The 13,801-nt window shown below is 52.0% G+C and overlaps 1 protein-coding gene across 2 annotated transcripts in view; it reads right to left on the bottom strand.

Moving 5' to 3' along the window:
• The window catches only part of stard3 (StAR related lipid transfer domain containing 3), a 35,806-nt gene extending 23,479 nt beyond the window's left edge, over positions 1-12,327 (bottom strand). The window contains exons 1-5 of one of the 2 annotated variants that reach the window (XM_070864644.1): positions 12,183-12,327; positions 8,484-8,719; positions 4,705-4,782; positions 4,539-4,616; positions 365-421 (exon numbers count right to left, since the gene is read on the bottom strand). In XM_070864644.1, coding sequence (XP_070720745.1) covers positions 365-421; positions 4,539-4,616; positions 4,705-4,782; positions 8,484-8,669 — 399 coding nt within the window. In that variant the 5' untranslated portion in view covers positions 8,670-8,719; positions 12,183-12,327. The remainder of the gene's footprint in view (positions 1-364; positions 422-4,538; positions 4,617-4,704; positions 4,783-8,483; positions 8,720-12,182) is intronic. The other variant, XM_070864645.1, reaches the window with a different exon arrangement.
• Positions 12,328-13,801: the final 1,474 nt, after the last annotated feature.

Consider the following 13,801-nt stretch of genomic DNA (forward strand, 5'->3'; position numbering starts at 1 on the left):
GGAGGTTTCACTACTGATACTAGCTTCTTTTTTAGCAGATTTATTAAATAACTGAATTTAAATTCCCCAGCTGCCGTGGTGGGATTTGAACTGATGTCTCCGGATCATTAGTCCCGGCCGCGGATTTACTGGCCCAGTAACAGAACCACTACACTACCGTACCCGTGAACACGAGCTGAGGCGATGATCGGTTCAGTTCGTAAGCTGCTTTACTCCACAGTTGGTAAAACACAGAACACAGAGACAGGACCTTACAGCTCGGGGCTCCAAGGGAGTTTAGTTACAAACTTACAGGGGTAACAAGTGGAGCATAAAGAAAAGGTGGAGTGAGAGAAGACTGATGTGAAAACAGAAGTCTCCCTACCTGAATCGAAAGAATGACCTTTATAATTAAGAAGCTGCTGGTAATCAGAGTGGTGACCTAGAACAGAACACAAGAGTCAGTGACAGAGCAGAGGGGCAGGGAGAGCGCAGGGGGCGGAGCTGGGCAGGAGGAGGATAGCGTGGGGGGAGGAGGGGATAGCGCAGGGGGAGGAGGGGATAGCGCAGGGGGAGGAGAGGATAGCGCGGGGGGAGCGTGGGGAGCCATGTGGCGGGGGAAGCTGCAGTGAAATGAACAATAACCAGACAGCTAGCCGGTGCAGTTGCTCTGCCGACAGATCCTTCACATCCAGCACACCAGCCCAGAACGTCAGTGGGGGAATTTGCAGGGACTCCTCCCCAGATTTCCCTTGCTGTACACTAACACATTCTGCTGCTGTGACCTTGATCTTCATACCATCACACAATGACTGACCACAGGAGGCCATTCGGCCCATCCTGCCCGTGCCGGCTTTCATAGAGCTATCCAATTAATCACACTCCCCGTGATCAACTCAGGGAGAACAGGGGGCTGGGTTATAAATGATTGGCTATCGTAAAGTAATTAGCACTGCCTGTATGGTACGGCTCAGTACGGCACTGCCTGTATGGTACGGCTCAGTACGGCACTGCCTGTGCGGCTCAGTACGGCACTGCCTGTATGGCTCAGTACGGCACTGCCTGTATGGTATGGCTCAGTACGGCACTGCCTGTATGGTATGGCTCAGTACAGCACTGCCTGTATGGCTCAGTACGGCACTGTCTGTATGGCTCAGTACGGCACTGCCTGTATGGTATGGCTCAGTACGGCACTGCCTGTATGGTATGGCTCAGTACGGCACTGCCTGTATGGTATGGCTCAGTACGGCACTGCCTGTATGGTATGGCTCAGTACGGCACTGCCTGTATGGTACGGCTCAGTACGGCACTGCCTGTATGGCTCAGTACGGCACTGCCTGTATGGTACGGCTCAGTATGGCACTGCCTGTGCGGCTCAGTACGGCACTGCCTGTATGGTACGGCTCAGTACGGCACTGCCTGTATGGTACGGCTCAGTACGGCACTGCCTGAACGGCTCAGTACGGCACTGCCTGTATGGTACGGCTCAGTACGACACTGCATGTATGGCTTAGTACGGCACTGCCTGTATGGTACGGCTCAGTACGACACTGCATGTATGGCTCAGTACGGCACTGCCTGTATGGTACGGCTCAGTACGGCACTGCCTGTGCGGCTCAGTACGGCACTGCCTGTATGGCTCAGTACCGCACTGCCTGTATGGTACGGCTCAGTACGGCACTGCCTGTGCGGCTCAGTACGGCACTGCCCGTGCGGCTCAGTACGGCACTGCCTGTATGGTATGGCTCAGTACGGCACTGCCTGTACGGTACGGCTCAGTACGACACTGCCCGTGCGGCTCAGTACGGCACTGCCCGTGCGGCTCAGTACGGCACTGCCTGTATGGTATGGCTCAGTACGGCACTGTCTGTATGGCTCAGTACGGCACTGCCTGTATGATATGGCTCAGTACGGCACTGCCTGTATGGTATGGCTCAGTACGGCACTGCCTGTATGGTACGGCTCAGTACGGCACTGCCTGTGCGGCTCAGTACGGCACTGCCTGTATGGCTCAGTACCGCACTGCCTGTATGGTACGGCTCAGTACGGCACTGCCTGTGCGGCTCAGTACGGCACTGCCCGTGCGGCTCAGTACGGCACTGCCTGTATGGTATGGCTCAGTACGGCACTGCCTGTACGGTACGGCTCAGTACGACACTGCCCGTGCGGCTCAGTACGGCACTGCCCGTGCGGCTCAGTACGGCACTGCCTGTATGGTATGGCTCAGTACGGCACTGTCTGTATGGCTCAGTACGGCACTGCCTGTATGATATGGCTCAGTACGGCACTGCCTGTATGGTATGGCTCAGTACGGCACTGCCTGTATGGTATGGCTCAGTACGGCACTGCCTGTATGGTACGGCTCAGTACGGCACTGCCTGTATGGCTCAGTACGGCACTGCCTGTATGGTACGGCTCAGTATGGCACTGCCTGTGCGGCTCAGTACGGCACTGCCTGTATGGTACGGCTCAGTACGGCACTGCCTGTATGGTACGGCTCAGTACGGCACTGCCTGAACGGCTCAGTACGGCACTGCCTGTATGGTACGGCTCAGTACGACACTGCATGTATGGCTCAGTACGGCACTGCCTGTATGGTACGGCTCAGTACGGCACTGCCTGTGCGGCTCAGTACGGCACTGCCTGTATGGCTCAGTACCGCACTGCCTGTATGGTACGGCTCAGTACGGCACTGCCCGTGCGGCTCAGTACGGCACTGCCCGTGCGGCTCAGTACGGCACTGCCTGTATGGTACGGCTCAGTACGGCACTGCCTGTACGGTACGGCTCAGTACGACACTGCCCGTGCGGCTCAGTACGGCACTGCCTGTATGGTACGGCTCAGTACGGCACTGCCTGTACGGTACGGCTCAGTACGACACTGCCCGTGCGGCTCAGTACGGCACTGCCCGTGCGGCTCAGTACGGCACTGCCTGTATGGTATGGCTCAGTACGGCACTGTCTGTATGGCTCAGTACGGCACTGCCTGTATGGTATGGCTCAGTACGGCACTGCCTGTATGGTATGGCTCAGTACGGCACTGCCTGTATGGTATGGCTCAGTACGGCACTGCCTGTATGGTACGGCTCAGTACGGCACTGCCTGTATGGTACGGCTCAGTATGGCACTGCCTGTGCGGCTCAGTACGGCACTGCCTGTATGGTACGGCTCAGTACGGCACTGCCTGTATGGTACGGCTCAGTACGGCACTGCCTGAACGGCTCAGTACGGCACTGCCTGTATGGTACGGCTCAGTACGACACTGCATGTATGGCTCAGTACGGCACTGCCTGTATGGTACGGCTCAGTACGGCACTGCCTGTGCGGCTCAGTACGGCACTGCCTGTATGGCTCAGTACCGCACTGCCTGTATGGTACGGCTCAGTACGGCACTGCCTGTGCGGCTCAGTACGGCACTGCCCGTGCGGCTCAGTACGGCACTGCCCGTGCGGCTCAGTACGGCACTGCCTGTATGGTACGACTCAGTACGGCACTGCCTGTACGGTACGGCTCAGTACGGCACTGCCCGTGCGGCTCAGTACGGCACTGCCCGTGCGGCTCAGTACGGCACTGCCTGTATGGTACGGCTCAGTACGGCACTGCCTGTACGGTACGGCTCAGTACGGCACTGCCCGTGCGGCTCAGTACGGCACTGCCCGTGCGGCTCAGTACGGCACTGAGCTGTGTATTTGACCAGTGAGGTGACCTGGTAGATACCCATCACTTTAAATCAAACAGAACATCCCCAAGCAATGTGCTGCACATGAACCATCCCAACAGCAGAGCACCCAACATCTGAGACTCGTGGACTGGCGGGCGGGGGACAGAGCCCACAGCACAGAGAATAAAACGTGACCCAGATGCTAAATCTCATCGGTCCCTGCTCACCGAAAGACTGGCCTTTAGTTAAGTTCACCTCCTGAGAATGGAATGATATCCCTCACGCACCGCAACATCCAGTGAAAGCTGTGGCCATGCACCGAGTGATCTCAGAGTGCCATCTCATTTGCAGCATTTCCCATTTCATTAAGAGAACATCCTGTTGTAGCCTTGACGTTGCCCTCGAGGCACTAACTCTTACCGCGCCTCCGCCTGCATTAATCAAAGCCCAGCTTTCAATCAGAATGTTTGATTTGTGATACAGACGCAATCCCCACACTGATCGAGTCTCAAAGGCCCCTGTGAATGTTGTCAGAATGGTTCAGCCAATACAGCAACATTAAAGGGAAGGCTGGAAATCTGAAATAATAAAACAGAGTGCGATGGAAAGCTGCAGGCCTGTCAGTATCGACAATGGGGAAAGAGACAGGCTAACGGTTCGGGTGTGTGCCCACAGTCAGCCCTGATCAGACCTGTTACCTGAGCTCTCTCAGACACAGACCGACCTGCTGTGTTTTTCCAGCACTTGCGGTTTTTATTTGAGCCAATGCGGTGTTGAGTCAGAATTGTGCACCTCTCCAGTCACTTGGAGCCAAACACACTGCACAGGCTGCAAGGTACCACCATTCCCCTCCCACACACAGGTACAAAGAGGCAGTGAAAGGGCTCTGTGATCCTTACCGCAATCACCCACCAGTGACGGAGCCGCATAAGTGCATAGGCGAGCAGCAACACCAGGAATCGAAAGACGGCCAGTGACTGGGGGGCAGAGGAACAAATATGAGCGATTGTTTGTCCTGAGGCAGGCGTGGAGCATTGGAATTCTGGTTAGATACACAATACTTACAAATATGTCAAAGAATGAAGTTTTGAAATCATAATTTAATATTTCTTCCTCCAGATTTCTTTGAATACCATCTTTTGTCTGTGAAACAGAGAACATGTTAAGTTTCCACAGTCAGTATTTTTCAGAAGGAATGCTGAGAGATGAGAGAGATCAGCCAAACCCCGCGGTCTTTGCTCAGTGAAACACTAAGGCTCTCTGTTCCGGTTCCAGTTTATCCTGTGTCATGAGGCTCACAGATCAGCTGATACTCCAGCCGTGGCTGGAGGGACTGAGTTGTTGAGGGGTTTGGAACAGCTCTTGATTCGAGCTGGAGGTGAGTGACGCAGCCACGAGAGTGTGTCCAAAACTCGCAAATTTAGAAAAGAAAGAAAGACTCCCATTTATAAAGCGTCTTTCATGATCTCAGGACGACCCAAAGCGCTTTACAGACAATGCTAAACTATTGGTGTAGTCACTGCTGTAATGTAGGAAACACTGCAGTCAATTTGCGCATAGCAAGCTCCCACAAACATCAATGTGATAATCTTTTTGATTGTTGAGGGATTAACATTGGCCCTAGGACACTGGAGAGAACGCCCATGCTCTTCTTCAAAATAGTGCCACGGGATCTTTTACATCCACCCGAAGGAGACGGGGCCTCAGTTTAACGTTTCATCTGAAAGACAGTACCTCCGACAGTGCAGCACTCCCTCAGTACTGCCCCTCCGACAGTACAGTGCTCCCTCAGTACTGCCCCTCCGACAGTGCAGCACTCCCTCAGTACTGCTCCTCCGACAGTGCAGCGCTCCCTCAGTCCTGCCCCTCTGACAGTGAGGCGTTCCCTCAGTACAGCCCCTCCGACAGTGAGGCGTTCCCTCAGTACAGCCCCTCCGACAGTGAGGCGTTCCCTCAGTACAGCCCCTCCGACAGTGAGGCGTTCCCTCAGTATTGCCCCTGACAGTGAGGCGTTCCCTCAGTACTGCCCCTGACAGTGAGGCGTTCCCTCAGTACTGCCCCTAACAGTGAGGCGTTCCCTCAGTACTGCCCCTGACAGTGAGGCGTTCCCTCAGTACTGCCCCTGACAGTGAGGCGTTCCCTCAGTACTGCCCCTGACAGTGAGGCGTTCCCTCAGTACTGCCCCTGACAGTGAGGCGTTCCCTCAGTACTGCCCCTGACAGTGAGGCGTTCCCTCAGTGTTCCTTCAGCACTGCACTGGAGATTCAGCCTGGATTTTGTGCTCAAGTTTCTGAAGTGGAACTTAAACCCAGAACCTTCTGACTCTGAGGCGAGAGAGCGAGCCACTGAGCCATGGCTGTTGGAGAACCATCTGTGTGTCTGTCTCTCACTCCAGGTTCAGCTACAAACCAGGTCAACGTGAGGTTCATCTCTCCTCTGGCAGCAGCCTCTGTAAAACCACCTCAGTCACAATCAATACAGAAATAGGTCAGAAAAAAGCAGCACTTCCATTCTGCTCCAGCCTTGGATATTGGGAATCAAGGAATATGGGGACAATGCAGGAAAGTGGAGCTGAGGTCGAAGATCAGCCGTGATCTCATTGAATGGCGGAGCAGGCTCGAGGGGCCGAATGGCCGACTCCTGCTCCTAATTCTTATGTTCTGTTCTGTTCTTTCTCAGAGTTCCTTTAACAATGGGCTTTCGAGAATGATGGTGAAATGATCTCTGCCCTTCCATTATTAGCATTGAAGCTCTTCCTCAGGTTTTATTGTGTCTGTTCTGTGTTGGGCACCACAGCTGGTCAGAGGTGTGTGAGCACGACCTGGCCGACTGACTGTTGCCCCTCTCGCTCGGTCGCCCACTGGTCACACTGCTGCTCAGATCGACAACTCGGCCCGTGAAGGATCATGGCCTCAACCAGAGTGTTACCTCACAGCTCACTCCCTTACCCTGGATAAACAGTGACTCTGTACAGTTACAGTGAGTGACCCTTACCCTGAATAAACAGCGACTCTGTACAGTTACAAAGTGAGTGATCCTTACCCCGAATAAACAGTGACTCTGTATAGTTACAGTGAGTGAACCTTACCTTGAATAAACAGCAACTCTGTACAGTTACAAAGTGAGAGATCCTTACCCTGAATAAACAGTGACTCTGTACAGTTAGTGAGTGATCCTTACCCAGAATAAACAATGACTCTGTACAGTTACGCAGTGAGTGACCCTTACCCTGGATAAACAGTGACTCTGTACAGTTACAGTGAGTGACCCTTACCCTGGATAAACAGTGACTCTGTACAGTTAGTGAGTGACCCTTACCCTGGATAAACAGCGACTCTGTATAGTTAGTGAGTGATCCTTACCCCGAATAAACAGTGACTCTGTACAGTTACAGTGAGTGAACCTTACCTTGAATAAACAGCAACTCTGTACAGTTACAAAGTGAGAGATCCTTACCCTGAATAAACAGTGACTCTGTACAGTTACACAGTGAGTGATCCTTACCCTGAATAAACAGTGACTGTGAACAGTTACAGTGAGTGACCCTTACCCTGAATAAACACATGACTGTGTACAGTTAGTGAGTGACCCTTACCCTGAATAAACAGTGACTGTGTACAGTTACAGTGAGTGACCCTTACCCTGAATAAACACATGACTGTGTACAGTTAGTGAGTGACCCTTACCCTGAATAAACAGTGACTGTGTACAGTTACAGTGAGTGACCCTTACCCTGAATAAACACATGACTGTGTACAGTTACAGTTAGTGACCCTTACCCTGGATAAACAGTGACTGTGTACAGTTACAGTGAGTGACCCTTACCCTGGATAAACAGTGACTCTGTACAGTTACAGTGAGTGACCCTTACCCTGAATAAACAGCGACTCTGTACAGTTACAAAGTGAGTGATCCTTACCCCGAATAAACAGTGACTCTGTACAGTTACAGTGAGTGAACCTTACCTTGAATAAACAGCAACTCTGTAGTTACAAAGTGAGAGATCCTTACCCTGAATAAACAGTGACTCTGTACAGTTAGTGAGTGATCCTTACCCAGAATAAACAATGACTCTGTACAGTTACGCAGTGAGTGACCCTTACCCCGAATAAACAGTGACTCTGTACAGTTACAGTGAGTGAACCTGACCTTGAATAAACAGCAACTCTCTACAGTTACAAAGTGAGAGATCCTTACCCTGAATAAACAGTGACTCTGTACAGTTAGTGAGTGATCCTTACCCAGAATAAACAATGACTGTACAATTACACAGTGAGTGACCCTTACCCTGAATAAACAGTGACTCTACAGTTACAGTGAGTGACCCTTACCCTGAATAAACAACGACTCTGTACAGTTAGTGAGTGACCCTTACCCTGAATAAACAACGACTCTGTACAGTTACAGTGAGTGACCCTTACCCTGAATAAACAACGACTCTGTACAGTTAGTGAGTGACCCTTACCCTGAATAAACAGCGACTCTGTACAGTTATAGTGAGTGACCCTTACCCTGAATAAACAACGACTCTGTACAGTTAGTGAGTGACCCTTACCCTGAATAAACAGTGACTCAGTACAGTTACACAGTGAGCGATCCTTACCCTGAATAAACAGTGACTCTGTACAGTTACAGTGAGTAATTAAATCACATGAAAGCTCTGTTTTAGGCTTTAAATATGGAGGACAGAAATGTGCTTGTGTTAGATTTGACTGAACTGTTTGTAGTTAGAGGTCGAGGACATATAACAGAAGCAGCCGAAACCAAAGCCCAGTTTCAGATCCTGTTCCTGTTCCTGTGCTGACGCCTATTGTATGTGACTCCTCTGGGTCAGAAACACTCACGTTCAACTCGATGATCCACAGGAGGGAAACAAACAGCAGGTCAAAGGTCACAAAGAGACAGAAAGTCCTGCGAACATCTGAGATTGCTTTCTTTGCTCCGAATGTCTGGGATTGTTCGGGCAGTCCCAGATGGCCCCGTCCATACGAGGTGTTGATCGAGGCGATGGTGGGTAGACTCTGTTCCATCCCGTCTCTTCCTCGCTATCAGCCGCCAGACCCGTTCGTCAAAGGCAACTCTGCAGAGAAAGCAGCAGCAGTCAGAACGCGAGGGTGCGAGGGGCACTTACGGAGAGGGAAGCAAAGTGCCGGGGATAACCAATCACAATCCAACTTCAAATCAGCGCCGCCAAACGGTACCCACCCTAACACAGACACGGCCCCACCCACACAGGGCTCTGTCACTGCCTGGACAACAGGCACTGTACTTCAAAGGTGCGTCGCCAGCAAGGTGCTTTAGAAATATGAGCGTTGGATAGTATTGGACGGTCAGCCGAATGGCCGCAGTGTCTCAGTTAGCGAATGCACTGCCCGGTGTGTTACTGACACTCCCAGTTCTCAGCTCCGCTTTGTGGCGTTAGCCAATCTTGGCTGGCACAGGACCTGGCGCCATGGGGCGGTGAGATAAAGCAGCAATCGGTGCTAGGATCCGGTCTGCAGCTGTAAACAGCCCCCCCAGTGCTCACTATCCAGACCCACACAGTCAATGGCATCATGGGTCAGAGACAGTCCCCATGCAGCCACAACCCAACGAGTAACCGTATTCTGGAGAAAGACAAAGGAAGCCCAACGCCGAGTCAGCCCCCCGCCACCCCCTGCAGAGCATGACGTGGGCAAGAAAATTAGAGATGGGGAAATGCTTCAGTTAAATACAAGCGGTTAACTGCGGTTAGATTGAAGGATACGTGTTATTTAAATAAATAAACTGAAAACTCTATTGGGCTGTGTTCTGGACCTTCTGTTGAGCAAACTCTCCCAGTTCCATTACATGGAATCACCCGCTCACACACACTGCACAACAGATTGTGCAAACAGGAACTAGAACAACATCAATCTGATGCAAGGGCATCAGCACACACAGCAGCTCAAGCTGATTAGATAAAGCAGTGTAGAGCTGACAGGTACTGTCTGTACTCGCTTCTTGACCCACCGGTAGTGGTCCCCCGGAGAGCCGACCCTGGAGCCGCAGTGCCACTGGACGCTCCCCGGCCACTGAACGCTCCGAGCCGCAGTGTCACTGGACACTTTGAGCCACAGTTCCACTGGATGCTCCCCGGCCACTGGACGCTTTGAGCCACAGTGCCACTGAATGTTCCCCGGCCACTGGATGCTCCGAGCCGCAATTCCATTGGCTGTTCGCCGGTCAATGGACATCCCCGGCCACTGAATGCTACTCGGCCACTGGACGCTCCCCGGCCACAGTGCCACTGGATGTTCCCCGGCCACTGGATGCTCCGAGCCGCAATTCCATTGGTCGTTCGCCGGTCAATGGACATCCCCGGCCACTGGATGCTACTCGGCCACTGGACGCTCCCCGGCCACTGGACGCTCCCCGGCCACAGTGCCACTGGATGTTCCCCGGCCACTGGACGCTCAGAGCTGGACACGATGGTGCTCTGTGGATGGCTTTTAGACCACAGGTGATCATTTCAGCCGGTGCCATCATCATAGGCAGTCCCTCGGAATCGAGGAAGACTTGCTTCCACTCCTGAAGTGAGTTCTTTGGTAGCTGAACAGTCCAATACGAGAGCCACAGACTCTGTCACAGGTGGAACAGACAGTCGTTGAGGGAAAGGGTGGGTGGGACCGGACACAGGGAGCCAATCGCACTGATAGTTCCTGCACCGCTGTCTGTGGAGTACCCACTCTCGGCGTCTGGCTCAGTCCCCTGCCTCTTTAGATTGGCACCGTTTCATTTCAGATCCTGGGAGGGTGACACCTCGCGAGCCCCACGCAGCCGAGTCCAGATGCCTTATCCGGCCGCAGAGTTGCACCTCTCCTCCCGGACCACGAGTCAGTGTCAGATGCCTAGGCTCCTCAAATTCTGCCCTCTTGAACATCCCTTATTATAACTGCTCAACCATCAGTGGCTTTGCCTTCAGTTGTTTAGGCCCCAAGCTCTGGAACTCCCTGCCGAAAAATCTCTGCCTCTTTACCTCTCTTTCCTCCTTAAAGACGCTCCTGAAAACCTTTAAGCAAGCTTTTGATCATCTGCCTTAATTTTCTCTTTTGTGGCTCGGTATCAAAGTTATTTGTTTTGTCTTGTCATCATCATCATAGGCAGTCCCTCGGAATCGAGGAAGACTTGCTTCCACTCTTGAAGTGAGTTCTCTGGTGGCTGAACAGTCTAATACGAGAGCCACAGACTCTGTCACAGGTGGGACAGGAGTCGTTGAGGGAAAGGGCGGATGGGACTGGTTTGCCGCACGCTCTTTCCGCTGCCTGCGATTGGTTTCTGCATGCTCTCGACGTTGAGACTCGAGGTGCTCAGCGCCCTCCCGGATGCACTTCCTCCACTTAGGGCGGTCTTGGGCCAGGGACTCCCAGGTGTCAGTGGGGATGTCACACTTTATCAAGGAGGCTTTGAGGGTGTCCTTGTAACTTCTCCGCTGCCCATCTTTGGCTCGTTTGCTGTGAAGGAGCTCCGAGTAGAGCATTTGCTTTGGAAGTCTTGTCTGGAATGCGGACTAAGTGGCCTGCCCAGCGGAGCTGATTGAGTGTGGTCAGTGCTTCAAGGCTGAGGGGGGCGTTTGCCTGAATGAGGACGCTGATGTTGGTGCATCTGTCCTCCCAGGGGATTTGTAGGATCTTGCGGAGACATCGTTGGTGATATTTCTCCAGCGACTTGAGGTGTCTGTTGTACATGGACCATGTCTCTGGGCCATACAGGAGGGTGGGTATTACTACAGCCTGTAGACCATGAGCTTGGTGGCAGTTTTGAGGGTCTAGTCTTCAAACACTCTTTTCCTCAGGCGGCCGAATGCTGCACTGGCGCACTGGAGGCGGTGTTGGATCTCGTCGTTGATGCCTGCTCTTGTTGATAGGAGGCTCCCGAGATATGGGAAGTGGTCCACGATGTCCAGGGTTTTGTCTTGTAACAGTGCTGTGAAGCGCCTTGGGATGTTTTACTACGTTAAAGGCGCTATATAAATAAAAGTTATTATTATTAGTGGCCGGACCCGAGGCACCGAGAACAGGCAGTTTGTATTGCAACTCAAAGTCACTTCTAGAACGGCAGGTAAACGGGAACAGGATCTTCAGGTTCAAAACCAGACTCTGACCCCACTATCCCTGCTCCTGGTGCTCAGCAGCAATAACAGGCCATTCAGCCCCTCGAGCCTGTACCGCCATTTAATGAGATCACAGCTGATCTGCATCTTAACCCCATCTTTGCTCGAAACCCTCGATACCCTCACCCAACGCAGTCCGGAAGTTTACGATTGCCCCCCCCCGACATCAACAGCTTTTGGGGGAAGAGTTCCGGATTCCCACCCCCTGTGTGTGAGGAGGCGCTCCCTGACATCACCCTGGGCCGGGCTCTCAAGTTAAAGTGACGCCCCTTGTTCTGGGCTCCCCGCCAGAGGGCATAGTCTCTGTATCCACCCCAGCAACTTTAATCTTAAACACCTCCATCTCCTAATCTTCTATATTCACAGTCCGGCCCCCGAGCCTCCCCCCCTCAGGCCCCAGCCTGCCACTCACCTCAAATCCGTGCCTCCATCTTGCTGCCCCGGAACCCGAGCTCGGGCCTCACCGGAAGCGGATCCGCTGGCACCGCTGCAGCGCGGATAGAGCGAATTCCCAGCGGTGTCACCGCATCTCCGCCCCCCTGATTTCCTGCCAGCTCCACTTCCGGTCTGCGCACCGCCTGCACCAAGCTGCTCCTTGCAGAGGATCTGTCCCCTCGCCAGAGGAAGCTTTAGAATCAATCCGTTCCATCTGTAGGGAATCACCGGCATTAATGTGCATTTTTATTACTTTAATGACCCTCATGATTTGTTCTTAGCTTTAAAGTTAAGAAGTTTTGAAGAAAAGTAGTTGCAAAGTGTAATATAGTGCATAATATAGATCATATCACGATATTACAGAAATCCATTCTAGGTATTGAAACATATCTGAGGACGTTACCTATAGAGCTTCATATATACTATACTAAAAGTAGCCTTAATTGTGTGTACTTCTTGTCAATTCTCCAAGATCAGACGGTATAGGATTCAGACTGATACCCAGACGCTGTATAAAAATACCTGAGAAGTTGGTCTTGTGCATGGATTTCTTTATTCTGTACCTGATCTGATGATGGGATATAGTTTTTAACAACGTTCCCTCTTAATTCCGTTTGTATCAGTGATTAACACTCCTGCTCACTGCTACACTATCATATTTAAAGAGGGAAGCTGTTATGACCAAGCCCCTGATTGCTTTTGTGTATTGATAACATTAAACAAGTTGCATCGTGTCTGACTATAAGAGTGAAGTATGATTGGGTAGGAGCGGTTCCACAGATTTAGAGATCCTGGGAGAGAATGATTTAGGGCAGGAGATACGAACATAAGAACTTAAGAATTAGTAGCAGGAATAGGCCTTTTGACCCTTCGAGACTGCTCCGCCATTTAATAAGATCATGGCTGATCATTGAGGATGGATGAGGCACAGAGGAGCGGAGAGGTCGGAACCCAGAGATGGAGCAGCATGGACAAGACCAGGGGAAGGCGCAACATGGGCCAATAGCAACGCTGTGAGGTCATGAGGCTCACATTGCGTATTATGAATTCCACAGAGAGAGAGGTCCTGTGGGAAGGAGGACAGTAGGAGTATGTTTGAGTTTGTGTGTATGTATTGGCACACGCGGCGGAGCCTGGTCTCCAGTCGTCCTGGTTAACCCTTGCCACAGGACCAAGACCTTGCTCCGGCAAGCTCGTGTGGTGGCTGGTGTGCAATGGCCACCCCACAGTAAAATAATTCACGCACAGACATCTTCCATCATTTAAAATGAGTTCATCAGTCACCCGAGTACTCATTTTTAGTGTGGAAGCAAGTCATCCTCGACCCTGAGGGACTGCCTATATGATGATGATGATTATGGTTGATCATTGACCTCAGCTCCACTTTCCCACTCAATCGCCATATCCCTCAATTCCCCTAGTGTCCAAAAACCTATTGACCTTGGCCTTAAAAATGTACGACGACTGAGCTTCCACAGCCCTCTGGGGCAGAGAATTCCAAAGATTCACAGCCCTCTGAGTAAAGAAATTCCTCCTCATCTCAGTCCTAAATGAACGACCCCTTATCCTGAGGCTGTGACCCCTGGTTCTAGACTC

This window comes from Pristiophorus japonicus, chromosome 21, assembly GCF_044704955.1.
Source record: "Pristiophorus japonicus isolate sPriJap1 chromosome 21, sPriJap1.hap1, whole genome shotgun sequence".
NCBI classification, from domain to species: domain Eukaryota; kingdom Metazoa; phylum Chordata; class Chondrichthyes; family Pristiophoridae; genus Pristiophorus; species Pristiophorus japonicus.